Here is a 26,780-nt window from a genome sequence, read left to right as displayed (position 1 = left end):
AGTAAACCAGGAAAAAATGAACCTAGAGGATAGATAATTCTCACATGGTAAGGAGCATATCAGTGAGTGTTGGTTTTTGTTTTTGTTTTGTTTTTAAGATTCAGGAAAAGGGGGGCTTCCCTGGTGGTGCAGTGGTTGAGAGTCTGCCTGCCAATGCAGGGGACAAGGGTTCGTGCCCTGGTCCGGGAAGATCCCACATGCCGCGGAGCGACTGGGCCCGTGAGCCACAACTACTGAGCCTGCGCGTCTGGAGCCTGTGCTCCGCAACAAGAGAGGCCGGGACAGTGAGAGGCCCGCGCACCACGAAGAAGAGTGGCCCCCGCTCGCCGCAACTAGAGAAAGCCCTCGGCACAGAAACGAAGACCAAACACAGCAAAAATAAATAAATTAATTAAAAAAAAAAAAGATTTAGGAAAAGGAGTTGACTACATCTGACTATGATACAAATTTAGAATGTCATAGGGTTGGGATACAATTCTACAAATATTAAATGAGTGATAAGTAAAAGTTGGTAACTCTCTTTTTTTATACCCTAAAATGGCCAGTTTTAAATATTATTATATATTTTGCTCATCGCACTTCAAAAACGTAGAATTCTAGGAACAATTCAGAAATGAAAGATTACAAAATGACAATAAGGTTGCTAGAGGAAAGGTTAAATGATTCTATTTAATGTATAAGGAGCATTTCAGTGATTACTGTCCCCAGTACACTGGGGTGCTACTGATGAGCCCTTTCCAATGGCAGTGAAGGAATAAGGAATCTTGGCTAGTAATCAAAGTAAACTTCTTTATCACCTATGTCCTACAATATCAGATTAACTATACGGAAAAGAGAGCTGACCCTGATAGTTGGACCAGATGATATCCTGTGTTTTTACTGATCTTAAGGGAAAAAAGCAAACAAACAAAAAACCTATCTAATTAAAATGCTAACATTTTAATCTAATCTAAAACCTAATCTGATCAGATTTTAATGTAATCAGTAAATTTCAAATTCAACCAGCTAAACCCCTCTGAAGATGTGTGTGTGTTGTGTGTGTGTGTGTGTGTGTGTAAATATTAACAGCTAATTTGCACAGGAGTTTGGAGGCTAGACTACTGATTATGATATTATAATCTGTTAATTTTTATTGACTTTTGAAAAATAGATGTAAAGCATTATAACAATATAAATAAGCTATATCACTAATCGTTAGAGAAATGCAAATCAAAACTACAATGAGGTATCACCTCACACCAGTCAGAATGGCCATCATCAAAAAATCTACAAACAATAAATGCTGGAGAGGGCGTGGAGAAAAGGGAACCCTCTTGCACTGTTGGTGGGAACGTAAATTGATACGGCCACTATGGAGAAAAGTATGGAGGTTCCTTAAAAAACTAAAAATAGAACTACCATACGACCCAGCAATCCCACTACTGGGCATATACCCTGAGAAAACTGTAATTCAAAAAGAGTCATGTACCACAATGTCCATTGCAGCACTATTTACAATAGCCAGGACATGGAAGCAACCTAGGTGTCCATCGACAGATGAATGGATAAAGAAGATGTGACACATATATACAATGGAATATTATTACTCAGCCATAAAAAGAAATGAAATTCAGTTATTTGTAGTGAGGTGGATGGACCTAGAGTCTGTCATACAGAGTGAAGTAAGTCATAAAGAGAAAAACAAACACCATATGCTAACATATATATATATGGAATCTAAAGAAAAAAAATGGTTCTAAAGAACCTAGGGGCAGGACAGGAATAAAGACGCAGATGTAGAGATGGACTTGAGGACATGGGGAGGGGGAAGGGTAAGCTGGGACGACGTAAGAGAGTGGCACTGACATATACACACTACCAAATGTAAAATAGATAGCTAGTGGGAAGCAGCCACATAGCACACAGAGAGATCACCTCGGTGGGTGCTTTGTGACCACTTAGACGGGTGGGATAGGGAGGGTGGGAGGGAGACACAAGAGGGAGGAGATATGGGGATACATGTATACATACAGCTGATTCACTTTGTTATACAGAAGAAACTAACACAACATTGTAAAGCAATTATACTCCAATAAAGATGTTTAAAAAAAAAAGCTATATCAAAATTACTCCATTTACAGATGTATCCACTCATAACCTCTTTTTTATAAATTAAAACTCTGAAGCACATTTTCTTCAAAACAAAAATCCTCTTATCATAGTGAACAGAAAGCTACACTTATGAATCTTTGATGCACCAGAGGTAAGGTATAAATGACAGAATAGCAAATGTATGATAATTAAAAAAAAGAGAGAGAAATAGACATTTGGTACCAGTTTGCCATACAATTCTTATGTAACTATTTCTTGAAAATTCACAACTTTTATCTCTTCACATAGATCTCACCACATTTTCTTCTTTCTGTTTTTGCAATTACTTTGGAAAAGTAAAACTTTTTGCTATTGGAAAACTTAAACTATTTGCTCTTTCTGGTGGACTTTCTCTTGCTAGGCTTCTATCACAGTCCATGACGCAGCAAGTAGGAGCACATATGTCTCTGGGTTACTCAGCAAGGCAAAGGACAAGAAAAGTCAGTGAGATGGAGGTGACACTGAAAATACCACAAAAGGGTGAAGGGAATGGCATATGACTAAAATGAATGAAAGACATATTTACTATGAAGGGACCCATCAGATTGTCTAAATTTTATGTACGGAGAAGAAAGGCAATCTTAACCTAAAAAACAAAGGAGCATTTATCTATTCCTAAATTTAAAAAAAAAACAGCTTAAGATCAACTGAACTTAGCTATTAACATACAATTCTGGAATATGGATTTATTATTGATGTGAGTAAAAGAAGGGAGACATGAAGAGAAGGGAAGGGAAGGGATGAGAAAAGGATAAGAAAAAGAAAAAGAAAATGTGGCATTACCAATGAAAATAAAAAGTAGAACTAGCAATTTAAGGGTTACATGAGGGAATAGGAGTCAATTATTTTAAAGAATTATCCCAATATATACCGTTTTACATCTAATTTTAAACTACCTTTAGTTAATAAGTTCTTTTCCTGTGAAAGATACAAAAACTCATTGTAATTTGATGTTGGAATTTATTTGCTACGTTATACACTTAAATTCAATGATAGCAACTACAGGTGGAATCTAAAAAATATAACAAACTAGTGAATGTAACAAAAAAGAAACAGACTCCCAATACAGAGAACAATCTAGTGGTTACCAATGGGGAGAGGGAAGGGGGGAGGTGCAATATAGGGGGAGGGGAGTGAGAGGTATAAAATAAGCTACAAGGATACATTGTACAGCACAGGTAATATAGCCAATATTTTATAGGAACTATAAATGGAGTATAACCTTTAAAAATTGTGAATCACCATACTGTACACCTGTAACTTATATAATATTGTACATCAACTATACTTCACTTTAAAAAGACAACAATAACACAAAAAAAAACAAAGAACAAAAAGGACGAAAGAGAGGGAGCAACAGAGGGAGGAAGGCGGAGAGAAGGAAGACACGTTTCAGAGACATATCAGCACGGTGCTCCCCATGGAAATGAAGCCCCAGGCCCATTTAATAACCAGTTGTATTTTTCTGAGAGAAGAGCTGATGGATGGCTCTTTGGGGGGTTGCTTTTGTGAGCTGTCTGCAGCAACCCCATAAACAGGGGAACCCTTTGCAACTTCACCAATGGCCCAAAAACAGAGCCTGTCAGAATCTGCTCATGATCCCAACAGGATTCAGAGGCCCTACACTGACTGGGGGTGCAATTTGGGAGCACAGGAGCAGAGCTAGGTAGGGAACAATCAAATAATCATTCCACTGAGTCCGTTCTCCAACTGTACATATACAACTGTATACTTCTAATATTTGTAAGACAATATTGAGACCCGAAGATTGTTTAGACCATGCTAGAAAAAAATATATCAAATAATTAGGTTACCTTAAAATGACTGTTTTAAGAGATGAACAATAAAAACTAAGGAACATCCATTTCTTAGTCTTGAAATAAAAACCAGCCTGAACATCAGCCTCACTATCCATTCCCTCCATCGCAAAGCGGTCTCTGTCTTCCACATCTGTGAATAATAAGCACCCCCAACTCCCATGTCTCATACTTACAATCCTTCCCTGCTGCCGTCGATCAGGGCTTGAAATAAGGGCTTGTTGTGTGGTATGGTCTGTAAGATATTTCCATCCCCTGTCACATAGCCGATGGCCCACTGTCCCAACCTAGTGCAGCTTAACCGGAAAATGTAGCTGTGAAACATAAGAAAATTACGTTTAATCACATTCAAAATGTAAGCTAACTACTACTAAACAATCTGTTAGATTTTTCTTAAGTGAAAGAATAAACAGAATCATTTAGAATTCCTATCTTCAAACTTATTTTTACACCATTTTCCTTCTCCATTTATTGATCTGTAAAAGAAGCAATGATAATAATTCCATTTAAGTGGTTTCATCTTTGAAGAAAACTGGGTTTTTAAAGAAAGGAAGAAGTTGTGATTTTTTAAAAATAAATTTAGTTATTTTATTTATTTTTGGCTGCTTTGGGTCTTTGTTGCTGCGTGTGGGATTTCTCTAGTTGAGATGAGCGGGGGGCTACTCTTTGTTGTGGTGCACAGGCTTCTCATTGCAGTGGCTTCTCTTGTTGCAGAGCACGGGCTCTAGGCACATGGGCTTCAGTAGTTGTGGCACATGGGCTCAGTAGTTGTGGCGCACGGGCTTAGTTGCTCTGAGGCATGTGGGATCTTCCCAGACCAGGGATCGAACCTGTGTCCCCTGCATTGGTGGGAGGATTCTTAACCACTGTGCCACCAGGGAAGACCCAGAAGTTATGATTTTTAAATATTAAGAACTTCATATTGGTTTTGGAAATTTTGGAAAGGACTTTTCAAGAAACTCTAAAAACATATTCTCCTAGAAAGCCAGAAAATAAATATCAACCTGTCCCTTATTAGGATCCTTAATCGTAATCACACAAAGTAATTCCACACAGACTTATTATGACTGTCAGCTGGATCCCAAATAAAGTACATCCTGAAGAACTCAAATGTCCTTGTAATAGACCCAACTATTTTCTTTACCATGAAGCCAAAGAGATGAACCACTTTCCAAGAAAAAGGACCACTTAAACACATATCCAGCAAATATTTGTCAAAATCATTTGATTTGTTCACTGAGTTTTCCTAAACACCCCATCACAGCTTACCTGTAACAGTTTACCACAGTCTAATCATTTCATCTTTAACTACCTAAAACTTAGAAGAAATCATTGTTACAGGGCAAGAAGGGAAAGAAAGGAAAACATCCTTTCAGAGGGTACTATCAAGAGAACTATTCCAATAGCAATGAGACCTGGCTTTTGCTTCCAACACTGTCGTTAATTATCTCCATGATCTTGAACAAGAGAACACAAAAAGGACTCAGTTACTTTATTAATTTAGAATTGGACAAGATAATTTCCCAAATGACTTCTGTGTTAAATTTGCATGATTCTGTGATTCCAACCATATTACACCTTTCAAATCATACTCCAGAAGCAAGAAGATACTTTGATGCCAGTCAAGGGTGTAAAAGTTATGGAAAAATATGGTTATGAGAGATCCCTGAATGAAACAAATGACTCACCTAAGCCACTGTCAATGTGCACAATATCTGGCCTGCTCATGTGGTCACAATGAGAACCAGCTCTCAGTCTAAACCAATGACTCCACAGGAGCCACACTGTTTTCTGTACCCATTACCTCCTTTTAATATACCATATACATTCTTAAAAATAAAAAAGGTGGAAATTTTTCATTATGGCAGAGAAGAAAGGAATCATCAATAATGGACTGTACTCGAAAAGACTTTGCTAAAGGACAAATGACATTTGCACTACAAATCAAATAAAACGATATTAGAAGAAAAAGGTAGATTTAAAAAACCACCAAATTCATTCCTAAAATGAAATGACCCCTATATGAAAGTCAGTGCACTCACAAACACTGGGATGGTGTCTCCTACTAAAACTTGAGAGTGAAGGAGGGCAGATCTCCACTGTCATTACCATTGCACCCAGCACACTGCCTGCCACAGCACGAATGTCTACTATGTGCCTGGTGCATTTCTAGACCGCATGTGGGGAAAATGCCTGCACCAGGAGACAGACAGACTTTCTCCCGCCCAGATTTGCCATTAATAAGGTGTGCTCTCTCAGTCAAAGCCAGAGGGGCTGATCACACAGCCAAGCTCTGAGTTTCACTCAATTTCAACATCAAGCATGAGGTCTTATGCAAGACGTTCTCAAGGACATGAAACTGGTTTGGATTGTTAACAATGGGCTTATATGTCTATGTACTTACATGTGTTTATCATGCATGTATATGTATACTTATATGTACTTACATGCATTAATATGTATTTATATGTAATTATCTGATTATCATAGAACCAAATTGAATGTCTTGAAAAAAATACCCTAAAATAATGAACATGCAACTGATTTATTTTGTCATTAGCACAATATTCAAGTATTTAAATATACACATCTAATTTTATACATAAACATGTGTCATGAAGACAGTTAATATGCTAATATCCTACTCCAATTTGAAACTCTGAGACTTACTCTCTAAATTCATCAAATTACATACTACCATATCCTCTTTCACTTTATGAACACTAAATTTCAGAACAAGCATAATGTACTGAATTAAGAAGCACTGTTTTGGTCTATTAGCATTTCCCTCCCCTCATCCCCATGGGCGTTACTGATTTACTTAGGAATGAACCACAGAGGACTTTTCATCTTTACATACATCACATAATATTACTGCGAAAAGTCTTACCTTCCGGGTTTAGTGCTGTATTTCTGTAGCCGTGCTTTTACTTCATCATACGTGAGAAATGCCATGTAACCCGGATGTGTTACAGCTAAGAAATTCCAATTCCGTAAAATAGAGCCCCAAGGCTAAAAATATAAATAAATTTAAAAATTACCTAGAGAATATCAACTATCAATTACACAACAACCCATCATTTAATACACATACTAAAATTTTCCTGGATATTTTTAAAGTGAATATGAGCTTTACGGGGTTTAGGCCAACTTCTATTACCTAACAGCAAACATGCAATTATGTATTTTCTTTTTGGAGAAATATGATTATGCAGAAAACAGATTTCTTAGGAATAAAATACAGAAAGCAAAAAGGAAAACCACATAATCTCTTCTCTACAAATTCTATTCCCACTACAGCAGTTGTGATCAGTTTGAAACATAAACCACATCACTCTTCTGTGCAAAACTCTCTAACTTTGAGTAAAAGCCAAAGTCCTTATAAATGGTCTAGAAAGACCTTTGCAGGGTTGAGCCCCAGTTCCCTTTCTGTCCCCATCTGCTGTGACTCCCCCACTTTCTGCCTTTCCTCTAGACACGCGGGCCTTGTTGCTGCTGGCCTGAACATAATTATATTCTCTCACCTCAGAGCCTTCGAACTTGCTGATCCCTATACCTGAATTCTTTCTCCAAATATCCATGGGACTGCTTCCTCTCCAAACGTCATTTCCTCAATGCGGCTTTCTCATACCACTCTATTTAAAACCACTCTCATCTCATGCCTCATCTCCCTGTGCATCTGTTTTGTTCACTACTCTGCATTTAGACATCTCACTTTGTAGAACAAAAAACTCTATCATGGAATGTAAGTGATTTGGCAAAATCTACACGTTGGCCATAAGCTACATTAGAACAGGGAACACACCTGTCTTGCTTCCCAAAGGGAGACCAAGCACTAATGCACAGTGTCAGAGCATAGTGATCAGGCTGGGGGAATAGCTGAAGAGGTCCTCTACTGAGTGACCTGTCTACAAGGCCTCACCTCCCATGGTAACAGACTACTGTACTCACATTTGGTTTATCAGTGTACAATCATAAACTCAGAAACGTTTATGGTTTAGAGGTGAGCTCTGTAAAAATCTTTTGCAGAAATAAACACAAACACACACGCACGCACACATACAGGGTTTGTATCGTTCTCTCTTTAATAGGATTAGTTGTCCCTCCAGTTACCATGGCAAGAGAAAAAAGGCAGCCAGTAATAGACAACTTTGCTTGAGGGTGTGAATGAATCATCTCTGCCATATCTTTAAGGCTGAAGCTACATTTATCCAAAGGAATTGGCAGCATACTCTACCTGATGTGCCAGATTATTAACTCAAATCTTCTACATAAAAGAAAAAAAAAAGGTATTTTGTGTTGCCAAGTGATAATTGTTGAAATAGTCATCCTAGACATGATCATTGGTGGAGGGCTCCTGCTTTTGTTTGTTTTGAGACTTCTTCCTTGTGATTGTTAAGCAAGTTTCAAACTTACAAGGTGCAATTCTTTAAGGATTGTATCCCTTAAGATGAGGATAACAAGGGAAAGAATGATTTAGTAATGAAGAGTTTAACCTTTTCCAAAATAACAAGAAAAACCTTTACAGTATTTCCCCATCACACTAAAATACCTAACTGGGGAAAAATGAGCTCTGGAGACACTTATTATGAGAGGTTCTGTCTATGTACTTGAAAAAAACAAACAAACAAACATGTTTTTAATTTTCTTCTTAAGGGATGACTAAAAATTACATAAACAATACTTGGAAGAATATTAGCATATGTTTAGAAAAACTGAAAAATTACTATTACAGTCACTGAGTTTTGTTTTGTTTTGTTCTGTTCTACTTCCTCATCTACAAAGGACAAGGATGAAAAAAATACAAAATATTTGGGTCACTTCCATTAAAATCCACACAAATTAATGAAAGAGTTGTTTTACAAAATGCTGAACTTTATAGAGAGCCAATGCACAGATCAAATACAAGCGAAAAAAAAAGAAACTGGAGTTTTGAGCCAAATGCTGCAGTATTTAGCAACCATTTCTTAGTAATAATCCAGAGGGCTAGATTCTAACTGCAACAATATTTATGTAATAGAAAGAGTCTGTGTACTATTTTTCTTGAGAATGCAACCCACAGTCAGAAACACGTGGTAGTTTTGTATTTTGTGTGTGTGTGTGTGTGTGTGTGTGTTTAAAGTATTTTGCCAACTAATGGCTTAAAGGAGGCAAAACAAAGTGATGGGAGAATGGTTATTTTCACAATTTGTTTTTAGGTTATAGGAAATCTTTTCTCACACACCAACACCAAGTTAATGGAGATTCTTAAATGACTACAGAAATTAATAAAGTGAATTAAGAAGACTAGTCCCTCCATTCTCCCAAAGGCCACTGTGTTCACCATTTACCGACTTACAACCTACATTGGAAGTAGGGCCTCAGCTGGTCTGCCCAGATACTCTTTTTTTTTTTTTTTGAGGTACGCGGGCCTCTCGCTGTCGTGGCCTCTCCCGTTGCGGAGCACAGCCTCTGGACGCGCAGGCTCAGCGGCCATGGCTCACGTGCCCAGCCGCTCCACAGCATGTGGGATCTTCCCGGACCAGGGCACGAACCCGTGTCCCCTGCATCAGCAGACAGACTCTCAACCACTGTGCCACCAGGGAAGCCCCCCAGATGCTCTCTTAATCCTCACTACAATAGATGAGTTCCTTATTCTTCTTTTTCTCCCTGTTCCACAATGTTATATATTCCACAGTCAATAGTACTCTGCCCCAAACCACTCATTCTTTATCCTGCACCTACTCATCCCACGTACTGCCCCATTTCTCAACAACCCAGTCTTCTCTTACAGTGGGGAAATGGAAGGAGAAGGGAGCAGCAGCCCCAGGGAGAGGGAAGAGGAAAGCAAAAGCCCTGTCTTTCCATTCCAGGACTTGAGCACTTGCCAATCCCAGCATCTCTGAACTACATGGAGGGGAGAAAGACAGGGTTAAAGGCAGACAGAGGAAGGTGGCCATTGCAAGATCTTTCCAATGACTCCCAGCACTTGTTCAAGTTCTGGCAAAATATGAGGATGAGGGAAGACAGGAAAAAGGGGAAACCAGAATCCACCAGCTTCTTGCTTCTTTCATTTCCTAGGCAAGTCTCAACTTCATCTCCTCACCTCCACCGACACCTTCTGCAAACCCTTATGCTAGTTTTCTATGTCAAACCTCAATCCTGATGGTGTACCTTGCCCTCTTTCAGATGCCGCTCTGTTAAATACCCTATTCCCAACAATTTAAAGCTAGGAGTCACTACCAGTTAACCACCAATATCACAGCTGCAGCAGAATATATGTTCGTGCAGTTACAGTAGCCACAAAACTTAACTCTTTCATATAGAATACACAACTATAACAAGAAAATATTATTCAATTGTTAAAGTTATGTAAAAATAAAAGATCAGTAAAAGTTAATACATGTACTTTCTGTGCACACAACCAATTTTATTGTATTTTAAAGCACATATATGATTACAGTCTAAGCATAATGAAATCAGGAGAGGTGAAGAATCTGAGAAACACACAGGGGCTAACAAAAGTTCTTTAGCTACTGCTGTAATTATGAGTTTTAAAAGACACTAGGCATTCTTTGGTTCGCTAGTAAGGTTTTGGTTTTGTTATCTAATACTTTTCATAGTAGCTCTACTTAAAAGATTCTTTTCCTCTCCCATCCCCATGAGCATAAATAAGATATATGTGCCTTAGAGTGCTGAGATTACTTGGGCTGTAAAGTGAAACAGCTTATAAGAAAATATGTACACATATTAAGTAGCTGTTTGGGTAAGTGCTTAACCAACATCAAGCTGCCCTCATACCTTTGATATATAACTCTGAGGCGTTCTAGTATTTAACATCCTCACTAAAAAGTCATCTAGGCTCCCCACAGAAAATACACTCTTCCTAGAATAAACAGCTAGGCTTAATGTATGAAAATAACTTTTGTTCTCTTCCTTCTCAAGGGGAAGAAGCAAAGCATCTACTATTAGAATGTCTTGGTATCATGTTAAATAAATGAAGTATTTGTAAAATTATCAGAAACTTTTAAAGAAAGGAGAGGTTCCATTATAAAATAATCAGTATCAGATAACACAACCTTTTGCTAAAATGTATCTTAAAGTCATTGGAAAACTATTAACTGACAATGTACATATACCAAGGGAATAATAATGAAACTACTGTAAACTGAAAATATCCAAAAGCATACTTCCTGCAGTCATTTATCTAATTTCCTATTCTATATGTCTAGGTAGAATTATGGTTATAAAGTTGTAATAAAGTAAAATGTATTCTATAAGTATTGCTGACAAGAGTTAATTTGCCCTGTTAATGAATTCTTTCATAAATTAAAAGTTAATCCCATGCAATCTTGTTTTCTTACATAATTCAGTTACCCGATCCTTGCAGGTGAGTACCAAGCAGGGTCATAAATCAGAGAAGCAAAATTCTTACAACATGAGAAACATGAAAACCAATATTATACTCTAACATTTGTTGAAAGCATGTTTCAAACAGAATAAGTTTTACTGCAGACTAAAATAATAAAAAAAAATGTGTCAGAATGTAAGCAAGCCTGGTTTTTGATCAATTAACATCACTTGCTATATAATTTATATTATTAGAATCATAAAGATTTTAGGTGGGGTTCTCACTTTGTGACTACTTGAAATGAATCTCATAGATGATATGCAATTTAGTGGCAGAGGCAAATTCAAAGCATATTTCAAGTCTCCATGTTTAGGGTAATTCTATCAACACATACAAAAGTACAAAATGATGGCACTCAGCTTTTATTATGTGACACCTGCTTCTGAATAGCTATGTGAAGACAATTATAAAAGAATGATTAAAAACCAAAAACAGGGCTTCCCTGGTGGCGCAGTGGTCGATAGTCCGCCTGCCGATGCAGAGGACATGGGTTCATGCCCCGGTCCGGGAAGATCCCACATGCCGCGGAGCGGCTGGGCCCGTGAGCCATGGCCGCTGAGCCTGCGCGTCCGGAGCCTGTGCTCCGCAACGGGAGAGGCCACAACAGTGAGACGCCCGCGTACCACAAAAAAAAAACCACACACACAAAAAACAATAAACAGGACAAGAAGGTTAATCTCAAAGTCATTTATATTAGGGGAAAAAAAAACAGGAAAACAAATCTAAATTTCCCAAATAAGAGACTTTCTAAATTAATGACAGACTATTTTGATGGAATATTCTGTGGCAACTGAAAATTGAAAATTATATTGATGAAAATACTTACTGACATGGAAAAATGTTTGTGATATACGGATGAAAGAGCAAAGCAAGCTGTAAAAACAGTACACATGGGCTTCCCTGGTGGCGCAGTGGGTGAGAATCTGCCTGCCGATGCGGGGGACGCGGGTTCGTGCCCCGGTCCGGGAGGATCCCGCATGCCGTGGAGCGGCTGGGCCCGTGAGCCATGGCCGCTGAGCCTGCGTGTCTAGAGCCTGTGCTCAGCAGCGGGAGAGGCCACAGCAGTGAGAGGCCCGCGTACCGCAAAAAAAAAAAAAAACAAAAACGTACACATCACAGTAATCTCCTATACAGAAAAGGATGAGTTTGCTATTTATTTTCAGGTTCACTATTTTCCCTTCTCACCTAATGAATGTGGGAGGCAAAGGGGAGAAGAAGTTGGGATACAACCTCAGCAAATGCCCACCTATAAAACCTGGAATCTATCAGTTACTGGGCTAAAATGAGCAACAAAGTAAAGTGAGAAACCACATAGGGACTTTAAAGTAAAGCTCCTTTACATCATTCTTCTCAAAGCTAATAAGCAACCTCCAGGCTCGGAACACCAGATCCTCCAAACTCAAACTCTAAACTTACAGCAATGACCAAAAAAACTTGCTTTAAAATTGTAGACTACCAAATATGAGACCATTTCCCATATATTTGTATGTATGCGTGTGTGTGTGAAAAAGAGACACATACACACACACAGAAGGGAGGGAAGTGGAAGAGAGGGCAGGATTAAGCAAATACAAAACTTACCTGAAATAGCCTGGTAAAAATATCAAATTCAAAAACTGAAATGTAATCATTACAAGTTAAATCAATTGTTGATTTTAGAGCCATTGCTTCCAGGCCAGAGCTAATTTGATGGACCTCATGAAGGCACTGTCTGAATACTTTCCATGGTACAATAGTTCTGTGCAAGAAAAAAAAAAAAAAAAAAGAATCAACTGTCATTTAAGACATACCTTCCATTGAAACAGCACAATTCAATCATACCATTAATATAACTGCATTTGTACTAAAAGACAAACAGTTGAGAATACTGTTCATAATTCAGAACATATGTAATGGGTTTTGCTAACCAGATTATTTTCCATTTGCTAAGAATGTGACAAAAATGTAAATCAATTTTTCTCTCCTTGCCTATCAAGATACTTCTAAAAGTACTTCAGAAGAAGGTATTAGATCAATGTCCTGTAGGTCTGACCTCTTCATTTGTGTATGCAAGATTATGTAACTTTGAATCAAGTTAAATTCTTCCCCTCCATTTATTTTCTTAAAATAATAACAAGATGATGGATTCATATAACAGTAAGAATTCTTTGTTCAGTGCATAAGAAAGTTCAGGTGGAAAGTCATTAAGACATTTCTGCCACCACCCCGATAATGTTCTACAGAGATGGAAAGCCCCTTTATCTAACCTTTCATATTAATGCAAAGGGAAATTTTAATAACTTTTAACCAACCCCACTGGCTATCATATGGAAACTTATTTATTCAACTTATTCATTAATTTAATCTTATTAAATACCCCATATCAGCATTTTACTATATAATGCACTTACATGGTTCAAATATTTAGAAGAGCATAGAGTGGTACCCAGGGGAAAGTCTTCCAACCCATCCGCTACCTGACCAGTTTTCAACATTCACCCACCTCTTCCCCACCATGAAAATGAGTAACATCCATTATTCGTTCCTTACTTTTCCTCCTTTTGGAATGTTAAATGCCTATTCCTGAACAAGAGCAAGAAAGCAATCATTCATATTTAAAAAATTTTAAGCTGCAGTTTTCATAATAAGACAGCATAAAAGTTATATACACCCTCTTCTAAGATTCCAAATATATAAATCTTAGGTTTTTCTTTACTTGTATCTCTTTGAGAAATAAAACTCAGGCCGAATGGACAAAATTGGCCCCATCTGATACTAATCCTCCCAGTGAAGCATCACTATAAATGTAAAACTTTCATATTCATTCAATAATTATCTGCTGCAGTGGCTGTCAAACTTGAGCATGCATCAGAATCACTGAAGGGCTTGTTAGCACAGAAATTTCTGATCCTCAACCCAAGATATCCTGATTCAGTATGACTGGGGTGGGGCCGTGGAACTTACAGTCCTAACAAGTTCCCAGGTGATGCTGATGTTGCTGGGCTGGGGGCAACTCATTGAGCGTCACCAGTCTATGTGATCTATTAATTGCTAAGGCAGGACACTGTGGAGAAATACAATTATGGAAATACGAGATACTATCTCTGCCCTTGAAGAAAACACTCTTTCAGGGTAGAAATGAGATCTGTAATGCTAAAGAATACAGAAAGGGTATCTAAGGAAGTGCTGGAGGAATTCCAGAGAAAGAGTGGTCTGGGGCAAGATGAATAAATGAATGGTGAAACAGGCTTACAATGCTATGCTGTATATATATGAAAGTTTGTGTTTGATATGCTATTAAAAGAAAAAGGTTATGAGGCTGAATACATCAAAAGGCTTTTCTCTATGTATGAAAAAAACAGGAAACCACAGAGAACTGAAGAGAGACACCACATCAGAAGCCATTTAGAAGAAACACGCATCAGGCTCTGATTAAGGTTAACAAGATGCTGCTGTTTTAAAATAACAATGAAAACTTTTGATAATATTAGAAGGCTATTGATTTATGGCAAAGTGTAGATAAGCAATTATGTCCAGCTTCATTATAGTTACCTTGGAATTAGTGCCTAAGAAGCAGTTTTCTTTTCCAAATTAAAATTTCAAATATTCAATAAACAAAAGAGACATGAACCATAGTACTCAAAGTAAAAAAAAAAAACCCAGTAAACAAAGAACTACTGATTTAGGAAGGGTATGTGTTTTCTCTTTTGTATAGAAATGTTTAGAGAATTTTGTCTTGTGTATAAATTATAAAAAGTAAACAGACTGGCCGAACAGACACCTTTTGATATCCATTACCATAAAAATTATCCTCATCCTAATATTTAAGGTGCATGCAGATCATAAGTCTTCTGAATAACCAGTGATTTCCCTGAGCAAATCATTAAAAAATGAACAAACTTCTAAAGTTGTAGTCTAATTTACCACTTTGGAACGACAGTTTACAAAGGGGCAAGCTACATTTGCATGGTCCTTGTGCAAATGAGACTTTCCCCCAGTTCCCTTGTGATAAACCTAACGTCCAAACAGGCATTCACCAGAACCTTAATTAAGGGTAGTAACAGGGGTTAAAAAGAAAGGGAATTATTTGGTTAACTTACTATATATAAAACTTTGTACAACAGATACCCTTCCCTTGATCAGCTGAGCCAAATACCCACCATGGGAAGAAGGTGGGAGCAATGGTGGGGCGGGCAGGCTCATGAGTGAAGAAGAGAAATAGAGTACAATGATTTCTGGAAAAAAAAAAAAAAAAGAAGTTCTAAAACTGTTGCACTAAGGATCTAACTTTTTAAAGAGGATTTCAAGTTGCTACCACATACTTTCCTGAGGTTTGTGGGTGGAGGAGGAAAGGCAGAGGATGACTGTTCACACCTTTAACTAACTGTAGCAATACCACAGAGTGGTAGTTTCTATAACCTCTTCCCCTAGACATGAACCTAGTGAGAGAAAACGTTAATGGCAAATTGTTTTACAAATATGTAGGAACTTCAGTGTGCTGGCAGAGATCTAGGAAAAGGAAAGAGGCAGAGAAAGAAAAGGAATAGAACATAAAAGGTCCAACTAAGCTTCAAGCTCGCACCAATCCAGAAGTATTTTAATTTGTCCTTTTGCCACTTACAATTATAAATCACTTTAATTACACGTTGAATTAACTTTAAAATCCAATGAAAAGCTCAAGTAGCCATCAATCCACAAAGAATTGAATAAAAGACCAATGGGTAGCCTGGCACCTATAATAATAATGTGAGTTCAGGATCTTTAGACTTCCAATAGGAAAAAAAAAATGAGAGCTGCCATTTATTGACGACTTACTATCTGCCAATCACCAAATTAAGTACTGAGTTTGTCATAATAACAGTGTGAGGTAGATAATATATTTATCCTCAAGACAGAGATGGGGAAACTGAGGCTTAATGAGGTTAAGTGATTCACCCAAGAAAGACCGTATATGTGCCAGGCATTGTACTAGTTTCAGAACAAAAATCTAAATAAAGCCACAGTCTAATAAGTGGAAAGATTTGTAAATAACTTACATTGTGTCATGTGCTCAGGTTATCACAGAAAAAGATTCATGTGCTATGGGAACCCAAGGGGATGGAGATCCTTGCAAACAGGGACAGTATCTTATTCATCTTTGCCTAAGACAAATTTGTATAATTAAACTGTGTCTAGGGAAGGCAAGGGAGTGTTTCACAGAGAAGGAACCTAGAAATTTGAGTGTACTACCACTCTCCTACTAAATAGAAATGGTTTGATGACTTAAAAAGAAAAGTGATAGTGTATTCACACAATGTCAGGAGAGATAACAACTTGCTAAATTTTAAAACCCTGCAGTTTTAACACAAAAGAATAAGGAATTGAAGACAAAAATGTAAGGCAATTGATACTCAAAAAAAGGGCAAAACATTTCCATGAAACCACAAGTTCTCATAAAAGGCTATATAGGTTTTATTTTTAACTCATATGCAAAAAGAAATCCATATAATAAAGGTGTGAATCTCAACAAAGGCTAGGATGTTTGGAAACAGGAACTTTTGTGTACTTCTGGTGTGAATGAAAATTTACACAACATTTCTAGAAGGCAATTTGGCAGCAAGTTTCAAAAACCTATACATTTTAACCCAGAAAGAGCCTACTTCTAGGGATTTCAACAAGGAAATTATGTCAAAAAAAAAAAAATACACAGCAATGCAAAGACTCATCCATGTCTCTTCAACAGTGTTGTTCATAATAGCAAAAAATTAAAACAAATATGTTCGATAGTAATAATAAGACATATATCTATAGATTAGAATATTTTACAGCAATTAACAATTGTATATGGAAAAAATATTTATTGTCATGGAAAAGTGTCCATGGTATTAAATGGAAACAGCATTTTTAAAATTGTATGTCCTTGGGAACTCCCTGGCTGTCCAGTGGTTAGGACTCCATGTTTTCACTGCCAAGGGCCCCGGGGACCCTGGTTCAATCCCTGGTTGGGGAACTATATCTCACAAGCCATGTAGTGTGGCTAAAAAAAAAAAAAAATTGTATGTCCTTTATGATCCAGTGCTGAAAACTATCTGGAATGTCTGGAGAGAGCAACACAAATTTTAATTGATGATATCTAGATCATGGTAGGATTACAAGCAATTTCTTTCAGAATATTTCTAATATGCTCTAGTGGCTTAAAGGAGTAAAAGACATACTAAAACTGTTTAAAGTATATTTTACAATCACAGAAATAACCAATTAAAAACAAAAATTAGAATAATATTTGCCTATGAAATGGTTTTCTATCTAGGAAATACAAAAAGATTTACAGATTAAACTATGAGAAGAAAAGAGAATTCAACATGGCTGCTAAATATAAAATATGCAAAAATCAGTTGTATTTCTATATATAAGGAATACATAATTAGAAAATAAAACTTAAAAATTTACAATAGCATCTGAAAATATCAAATAAATGGGAATAAAGCTAACAAAACACAAGCAAAAACACAACATAAACACACAGACATACTTGATCAGAGATGTAGAAGACAAAGGGATATAACGCTTTAATGGACTGGCAGACTCAATATGGTAAAGATGTCAATTCTCTCCAAATTGATTCTTAGATTATTACAACCCCAATCAAATATTCCAGGAGACATTTTCATAGTAGGAATTGATAGGCTGATTCTAAACTTCATAGGGAAATGCCAAGAGCCAAGAATAATCAAGCTGAACTTCAATAAGAAAAACACTGACAAAGTTATACTCTTCACATCAGTTAAGACAGCGTGGTATTGGCACAAGGATAGACAAATAGACAACAGAATAAAACAAATTTTGGAAACAAATGCAATCATATCTGGACACTGGTTATGTAACAACTACATATAAACAGCAGTAGGGAATGGATGATGTTTTGAATAAATACTGCTGGGTCAAATGAATATACATATGGAAGAAAATGAATCTTGACCCTGAACTAATACCATATGAAAATCAATTTTAGATGAACCTTAGACCTAAATATGAAAGATAAAGCAATAAAGTTTTTTGGAAGAAACAGAAGAGAATAACTGCATTACAGGCAAATAATTAAAACAGGACCTCAGATGTTCAAAGGATAAAGGAAAAAATAAATTAAAAACCTGTGTTCATGAAACAATGCTATTAACAAAGTAAAAACGAAAGCCACATATTGGGAGAAACCATTCACATAAATATAATCAACAAAAAATTCACATCTATAATATATAAAAACTTCTAAATATAATTACTACTCAAAAATTGGGCAAATAATTTTCACACTCACACAAAAAATCAAAATATTCAATAAACACACAAATATACACTCAACTTCATTGTCATCATGGAAATGTAACTTAAGAACAAAATGAGATTCCACTCATCCCCACCAGAGTGGCTTAATAAAAAGTTTTAAAATGACAAATGATACATAAAATGTTGGGAAGGATATGGAAAACAGGAACCTTCAGGCACTCCTCATAGGTGATTAAATTGCCAAACCACTTTGGAAAACTCTTTGGTGGTTTACTAAAAGCTGCTAAAGCTAAAACCATGCATAAACTAGGAGCCAGCAATACCACTCCTAGATATACATACAACAGAAATGTATACATGTTTTTTAAAATGTACAAAAAGTGTTCATAGCAGCACCACTGATAAAATCCAAAGGAGGAAGAATCCAATGTCCATCACCAATGGAATGAATACGTAAATTGTGGTATAGCCATACAATGGGGCAAGGAGAATGAACAAACTATTGTTATATGCAAGAACATGGATGGATTTCATAAACATAATAGTGAAAAAAGCCAGATTTTTTTCAGAGTATAATTGAATGATTTCAATTATGTATGATTTCATGATACTAGAAGTTAGGATACTGTGGGCAGGCAGTGATTGCATGGGACTTGCTGAGGGGTTGGGAGGAAGGGGGATTCTGAACCATACATAATATACTATTACCTTATTTGGGTGGCATTTACACTGATGTGTTCATTTTATGAAAATTCCTCGTCTTACATTTATGATTTGTGCACTTTTCTGTATGCATATTAAGCTTTAATTATATACTAAACTTAAAAAATTTGTATGTTACAATTCTAAGATTAAAAGAGAGTGAGAAATGTGGGAACAGACAAAGCATCTGCCATCGTATAAACAAGGAAATTAATATGTTTGTTGGTTGGTTTTCGGTACTGTTGCTGTAGTACTGGTGGTGGTTGTTTAAAATCTATTCTAATTTAGGGATATAAAATGTCATCTTGACTTTAAACAAAATGAAAACCTGTTCTATCTATATTAACTCATTCCTATTTTCAATTTCATCTGAATTTTGTTCAGAAAATTCACCTTGATCAACAAAGATATGTTCAGTGGCAGTACCTTTAAGTTGCTTTTGTTCATAAGATAATAAAACGTTCATAAGCTATTTGATATGTTTTGATTTTTATTACGGATGCAAATATTAGTACTGTGATTCCTAAGTCTGTATACAGTTTGTATATAGTTATTCCTTAAATCCAATCTTTTTTTGGTAATGACTATTTGTTAATGGATATGAAAATAGATTCTTAACAAGCTATTACAGCTGTTGCTCTTCCATAAGAGAAAAATAATTGTTTTCCAGCAACCCACAGAAAGAACATATCAAAACCACTCTGGTCACATAGCTGCCTTACAACTCATCATAGATAGGATGGTAACCACGGTTAGCAAGGATATTCATGATTAGATCTAACCATTCTTTCTCATAAGTGAAAATTCCTTACTCTCATACAGCAAGACGCTGGATATTTGTGATAGATTTTTTTTTCTTTGTCAAAAAAGTTTATAACATTTTGTCTATAGAGTAGACAAGCATTACTTCCCTGTATAAGCAACAAGTATTCTCATTTTCACATTCTGAAACTTAAATTTAGAATCAAACATTTTTTACAAGATTCAGAAACAAGGAAATAGATTCTTTAGTATCATCCTTGATTTTTTTCAGTAAACTCACTCATGATAGATTTGATGCTTTCTAACTTCTGGTCTCACAACCTAACTTTTGAACATAATAAAGAGCAAACTTGCTCTAACCAGGAAATTACTTTATACTTTGTAATTACTTTAGTAATTAATGGATATTTGCTCTTTCCTTTCTAATGACAACTGTTCTTCAGGAGATTTGCTCTGCAGGTTCAGTGATGCTTGGTAGGTTCATAATACACACAAGATACCATAGCAAGATGCCTCGGATCTGCTGAGGTCAGATTAAACAAAATTAGTAAATTATATACCCTAAAATTAGAAGGTTCTGCCACACATCCCCCTTTTAGCATTAAGAGCCCAGCCTGTCCTACAAACAATTTAAAAAGTCTGTAATAAAAGAAAATTCCCCAGAAATTTCTCTACATAGGTCAATTACATTAACAAGCAATGGGTGAAGTCTGCTAGATATGTAAGTTAAATTAAGGCAAAAAAATATACGATTTCCAATAACTAAAGCCTCACAGGAGAAACTATATACATACTATTGTGCATAAGTAGATCCCCCAAAATTCCTTTTTATTAAGAGAAACTACTGATGACTGCAGATAAACAAGGCAAAAACGAAGCTACAAAGAAAAACAATTTCATTTCCTACTGATAATCAACATTCAGAATAAGGAAAACAGGAAGATGAAGCATTAGCAGTCTATTAATGAAAAATAAATCCTAAATATTAATTGTATGAAGTTTTATTTACTTTGCTTTTAAGTCACAAACCATTTCTCCGCCAGCAGAACGTGTTTCTAAAGAACTGTGAAAATCTGAGATTCTACCCTATTTGCAAGCTAACAAGTTAGCCTATCACAGTTGTGTGGATGCTGGCAGAAGATAAGAGTCTTTGTGGGTCAGGGCATCAAAGTCAAAGGACTTGTTACTCACAGGAAGCAGTGGTCAGAGTATCACCATTTTCTTGAACTTGTTCCCTGAGCTCTAATTCCCACAGGATGATTCAAAGAGAGTCAGGTGACACCTACACACACAGTGACTTTTGTAACTGGAGAGGAATGTAGGGCTTAGGGAACCCAAATATTTTATAATGGTTAGTAAGTATGCTTGTCCCTGGATATGCAGAGAAATACTATCTTTACATTACAGGGTTGTAAACAAGCATAGTCTTTGCTTCAGAAGGAGGCAAAGACTCTCTTCACCTACCAAGGTAGAAACATCCCACAGAGAAAGGAACACACATGCTAAGGGACTAAGAACCAGGACATTTTTTATTTCAGGGGCACATTATTAAATACATAATAAGAAAATAATTATTTCTCTGAGTACAATATAAGAACTTCTGAGAATGGGAATATAAATGGCTTAAAAACTGTTTTAATTAATTAAATCAAACTGATCAGCTGACTAGAACTAAGAGATGGAGAAATGTGAAGTCTGCTTTTTAAAAAAAACAGGGCTCTGCACAGGAGAACTTTGTAAATGATATTTTAGAAACGCAATTTCTGGAAGTTTTAGTGATTGGCTTAATATTCCAAATTATTTAAAAAACATTAATGGTCTCAGGAAGTGGCATGAAAGTATTTTCCTCATTTGGCAGAGCAGTTAAAACAAAACAAAACAAAACAAAAACCAATTACTTCTCAAGATGGGGAAGTAAAATAAGTAGCCAAAATCTGGATACAAACAGGTTAAACTTTAGAGGACAAGGTTAGAATTTTATCTTATCATTAGGGAGCTTAGAAACTTCAAAATAAGAAAAGATATTCTCAGACTACCACCTAGATGGCTGGTTATAATGCACCACAAGTCTTGGTGGAAGGCCAGACACCTTAATCTACCTACTCAGTGTACAGCAAAATCCAATGCACCTATTCAGGGTACACCAAAAACTCAACACATCTATTCAGTACAACATGTGGAGCCTATTAAGACTGGTTATATAGGAGACTTTCAGAATGTTAAAGAGAAAATACACTAAGTTATGAAAGCCTGTTGTACCACATCTGATGAAATCTTTTAAGTCTTTATCTAATTGATCTGTCAATACTATATTCTGATTCATCTCCCTCTTTCTTTAAATCCTATCTTCCTTTAGCAACTATAATACCACACTCCCCAGGTTTTATGCCTACTTCCCTGGTGATGCCTCCATTCCTTAAACTTCCTCTGTGCATACATCATTCATCAGAATTCTTTAAGGATCTGTCCTCTTTGTTCTCCCTGCACATTCTCCATGGTCTACATCAATCAGTCCAATGGCTTCACACAGCTTTTAGAGATTACAAACTCAGATACCTGGAGACCAGGCAGATAATGTATATGAGTAAAGAGGCCCAGGTAAGGACTGCAATCAATTGGAGGGGACACATCTAAACTGGGCAGCTGGCACCCAGGTCTAGCCAACTGTCGCCACGTCAGAGTTCATATCCAGTGCTGCCATCACTTCCAATTTCTCAATGAAATTCAATACAATATTTTTGTGTAAAAATCAATAATTTTAAAAGTTACCAACTAATTTTTTTTTTTTTTTTTGCGGTACGCGGGCCTCTCACTGTTGTGGCCTCTCCCGTTGCGGAGCACAGGCTCTGGACGCGCAGGCTCAGCGGCCATGGCTCACGGGCCCAGCCGCTCCGCGGCATGTGGGATCTTCCCAGACCGGGGCACGAACCCGTGTCCCCTGCATCGGCAGGCGGACTCTCAACCACTGTGCCACCAGGGAAGCCCCACCAACTAATTTTTTAATGTAGATACTGTCTGAGGCCAAGGAAAACATTCTACAGGCTGTCAATCTGCAAACTCATAGATGTACTGTCAATCCTAAAATCTCTGTCTTTAATTCTATATTCTTTTCCTCAAGGTTGTGTATCTAATCTACTAATAAATATCACCACATGGATTTGTCTGGACTCACAAAACTGAACATATGCCAAACTGAATTCATCTGACTGCCAAATCTCTTCTTCCTACTTTTCCTATCTCAGTAAATGGTACCCAGTTGTTCAAATCGCAGATTGAGGCATCACATTTGGCTCATTTTTTGTACCTCATATACCTTAATAATCAAGTACAGTTAATTTTATCTTCATATAATTCTCAAATTCATGCACTTCTATTTATTTATTTGTTTATTTAATTTATTATTATCTTCACCTAGTTTTCTACAACAGCCTCCTATCTCTCTATTTCTCTCCTAATTTATCAGTTTCTAAAGTGGGAAGTGGAATGGCGGTGGGGGGCAGGGCAGTCATAGACCCCAGGGGTATACAAGATGACCCTATTTAGGATGAGAAGAAAGGACTGAAATTCTACTTGCATTTTTAATTCATTTTTAAAATTTATATTATAATGTGTCCTTTATATTATATATGAGAATATACATTTTTGTATAGTAACATGTATTTTATACATATGTGGGTATGTAGATGATATACATAGATGATGTATGCTCAAAAAGTAGTTAGTAATAAGGTAGTAATAAGGAATATGATTGAATGGGTTTAGAAACCACTGCTCAAGTTCATTATCCATACTTCAGCAAGAGTAGCCCGCCTATAATCCAAGTGTGACCACTTCCCTACTTAAAACCCATCATGGGCTCCCATTGTTCTCAGGGCTCCAAAGAACAGAGTTTTAAAAGTACAACTTTGCATATGGAAAAAGCAAGTCCAAATGGCCAAAAATGGACAGAGCTTTCAAAGCACAGTCCAAGAGAGAGAATAACAATTTTAAGTACTTTGGTCCTTGAGGCAGGGGAATTCCTATAGTGGGTCATAAACCACCACCCCGTATTTAGATTCCATGTTCACTAAGGAATGTTCTGGATATGATACAGCTCCACATATAATTTACCTAACAGTGATGAGAGCATTCCCATCTGCTTGACAGTAGCGTTAATCATTGTAAATTAATAAAACCACTATTCTGGATTATAGATCAGTTTGTGAGCTCAGTAAAGTATACTCAGTCTCTAAACATATGGATCTAATGAAATCAGGTTTCAAGGCTGAGAACCAGGGCCTAATTCACAGTGATTTCACTGAAGTAAATGTCACTTACTGAGGAGTTTAACGTGAAGAAAAGAAGGAAAAAGAGAACAAGAACAAAAAAAAAAAAAAATGCCATTTATGGAACCTTGAAGTTACTCTGCATCTTTCTTTGGAAAGACAGCAGACACCATGAGAATTCCATCCCTGTCACAGTATTCTCCCCTGTGTACTTATTAACACATGTGCAACCCATACAAAATACCAATTCCTCCATGCAGCCTGAGTGTTCCTCTGATGGCTTTAGTAAATAATTCACTTACTGTTTGTGACATTCCTTAAGCACTTCTGTAATGGGACAGAACTGATTTTAAATATTTATCATCTTTGTATATACTGCCCTCCCCAAATTGAATACATACTGCTTAGAGGTAGAAAATTATAATTTCACATCTTATTTGCTTTTTCTGTCTTGGATCTTGTTGCAGAGAGTTGAACAAAATAGCCCTGTCATTTTATTTTCCTTATGAAATAAAGATACTTTGCTTTTTCGAAACAGGCAGTAGTAAGAGTTGACTAAATAACAGAAATATTAAATGGCAATTTTTTTAGTTCTATTTCAGTTCTTTTTTTTTCTTTCTCTCTAGATCTCCTGCTGCACATTTTTCTTATAAAAGTTCTTCATTTCTATTGTGCATCCTTTAATTCAATATGACTAAGTTGCCTTTTCTTTGATTAGAGGGAAAACTGATCTAGCTAATATGCTAAAAAAAAACGTATCTTACTCACTGCAAAGGTAAAGAAAGCATTGTCCTTTGTTTCTTATTAAAAGTGAAAAGAGGGCTTCCTTGGTGGTGCAGTGGTTGGGAGTCCGCCTGCCGATGCGGGGGACGCGGGTTCGTGCCCCGGTCCGGGAGGATCCCACATGCCGTGGAGCGGCTGGACCTGTGAGCCATGGCTGCTGGGCCTGCGCGTCCGGAGCCTGTGCTCCGCGACGGGAAGGGCCACAGCAGTGAGAGGCCCGCGTACAGCAAAAAAAAAAAAAAAAAAAAAAAAAAAAGTGAAAAGAAAACACAGGAAACCAAAAAAGGTCCCTACCACTTCCCCAGGAAATCAAAGGTAGATGTAATGAACTGAATTTTAAACAGATCATTTTTTTTCCCCCCATGGTCAGCAGGACAGTTTCTTATATTCTACCTCACTTTTACATAGGGATATACACAATTTTAGAAAACTTTTATTAACTTTTTCTGGATTTTGCTTTTAGATTTCTAGGGACCATGGAACCTCTATCATGCAAAGTTGAATATTAATGATATTATTTGTAGAATTAATAATAAATATATTCATGGGGCTTTGAGCAAGATTAAAGGTTTAAACTGGTTAATTATTCCACAACACAGAGTGCATACAAAGTGCCAGACACTGTCTTACCTGCCTGAAATGTAGATTTTAGCTCTTTTAACCTTTGCAACAACCCTACACAGTAGGTATTCTTATTACCATCCACATTTTACAGATGAAGAAACTGATGCATGAAGAAAGCATGGAGCTTGCCCAATGTCACAAAGCTAGTAAATGTTGCAGTCAGAACCTGAACACAGATGACCCGCCTGCGAGCCTGCACTAAGCATGCTGCCCCCAGAACAAGCAAGCAAGCAAACGCTGTACACGTCCCACGTGCGCACACTCATACACATGCCTCTGCTGCTCAACTCATTTGAATTAAATGAGCAACAGCTCCTGAAAGTCTCCAAATGAGACACTGTGCTGATCCACCTTGGGAAACACAAAGATTGATTAAATCAGCCTGATTTCATGGGGCTTCTAGTCTAATGGAAAGATAACTAGACAAATAACTATAAAAATCAATGAAAACTAATAAATATGGAGGGCGAGCAAGAGCTTATAGGAGTTTAAGAACTAAAAGATCCAGTATAATAATAAGGGCCAGAATCAAGAGCAAGATGAACTTTGAGGGATTAGTGAGAACTTTTATACCAGAGATAAAAATCTTCAAGTGGAAGGAACAATGTGGGCAAAGACATAGAAACCTGTAGCTGCTAAGGTGTCAGGAAAGAGCCAAATAATGCCACTTGCCTGAAGAACAGGACATAAGTAAAAGAAAAGAGGACTAAAATGGTAGAAAAATACATCATGAACTCAACCAATAATTACTGAGTGTCTGTTATGTATACAGTAGCCAAAGGACTCATCTGATAGCCATTTAAAGAATAATGTTTAAACTTTGTACTGAAAATGGAGCTAATCTACGTGAAAGCATTTGACAGAGTTTGACATATAATAACTCTAATAAATGTACCTGTTTTTACTAATTCTTGGATAAAAAGTCAACAGGAGTTTTATTTTTGAGCAGGAAAGACCCATGTAATAAATACATTTGATAATATAAATATATTTAAAATACAACATAAACACAAAACATGGGGTAAAGTTGAACATGTGGGAGGGTATATATTAGAACCTAGAAAA

At 36.7% G+C, this 26,780-nt stretch overlaps 1 protein-coding gene across 6 annotated transcripts in view; it reads right to left on the bottom strand.

Moving 5' to 3' along the window:
- Positions 1-26,780, bottom strand: part of CBLB (Cbl proto-oncogene B) — a gene marked incomplete at its 3' end in the record, with an annotated part of 203,883 nt that overhangs the window by 80,788 nt on the left and 96,315 nt on the right. For all 6 annotated transcript variants that reach the window (XM_079705372.1, XM_079705373.1, XM_079705374.1 and 3 more), the window contains 3 exons: positions 12,919-13,075; positions 6,838-6,959; positions 4,124-4,261 (listed from right to left, as the gene is read on the bottom strand). In XM_079705372.1, the coding sequence (XP_079561498.1) occupies positions 4,124-4,261; positions 6,838-6,959; positions 12,919-13,075 (417 nt within the window). The remainder of the gene's footprint in view (positions 1-4,123; positions 4,262-6,837; positions 6,960-12,918; positions 13,076-26,780) is intronic.

The sequence above is a fragment of the Hyperoodon ampullatus genome, assembly GCF_949752795.1.
Source record: "Hyperoodon ampullatus genome assembly, chromosome: 5".
Classification (NCBI taxonomy): domain Eukaryota; kingdom Metazoa; phylum Chordata; class Mammalia; order Artiodactyla; family Ziphiidae; genus Hyperoodon; species Hyperoodon ampullatus.
Note: the sequence above shows the minus strand (reverse complement) of the source record. Positions and strands in the feature narration are given on the sequence as shown.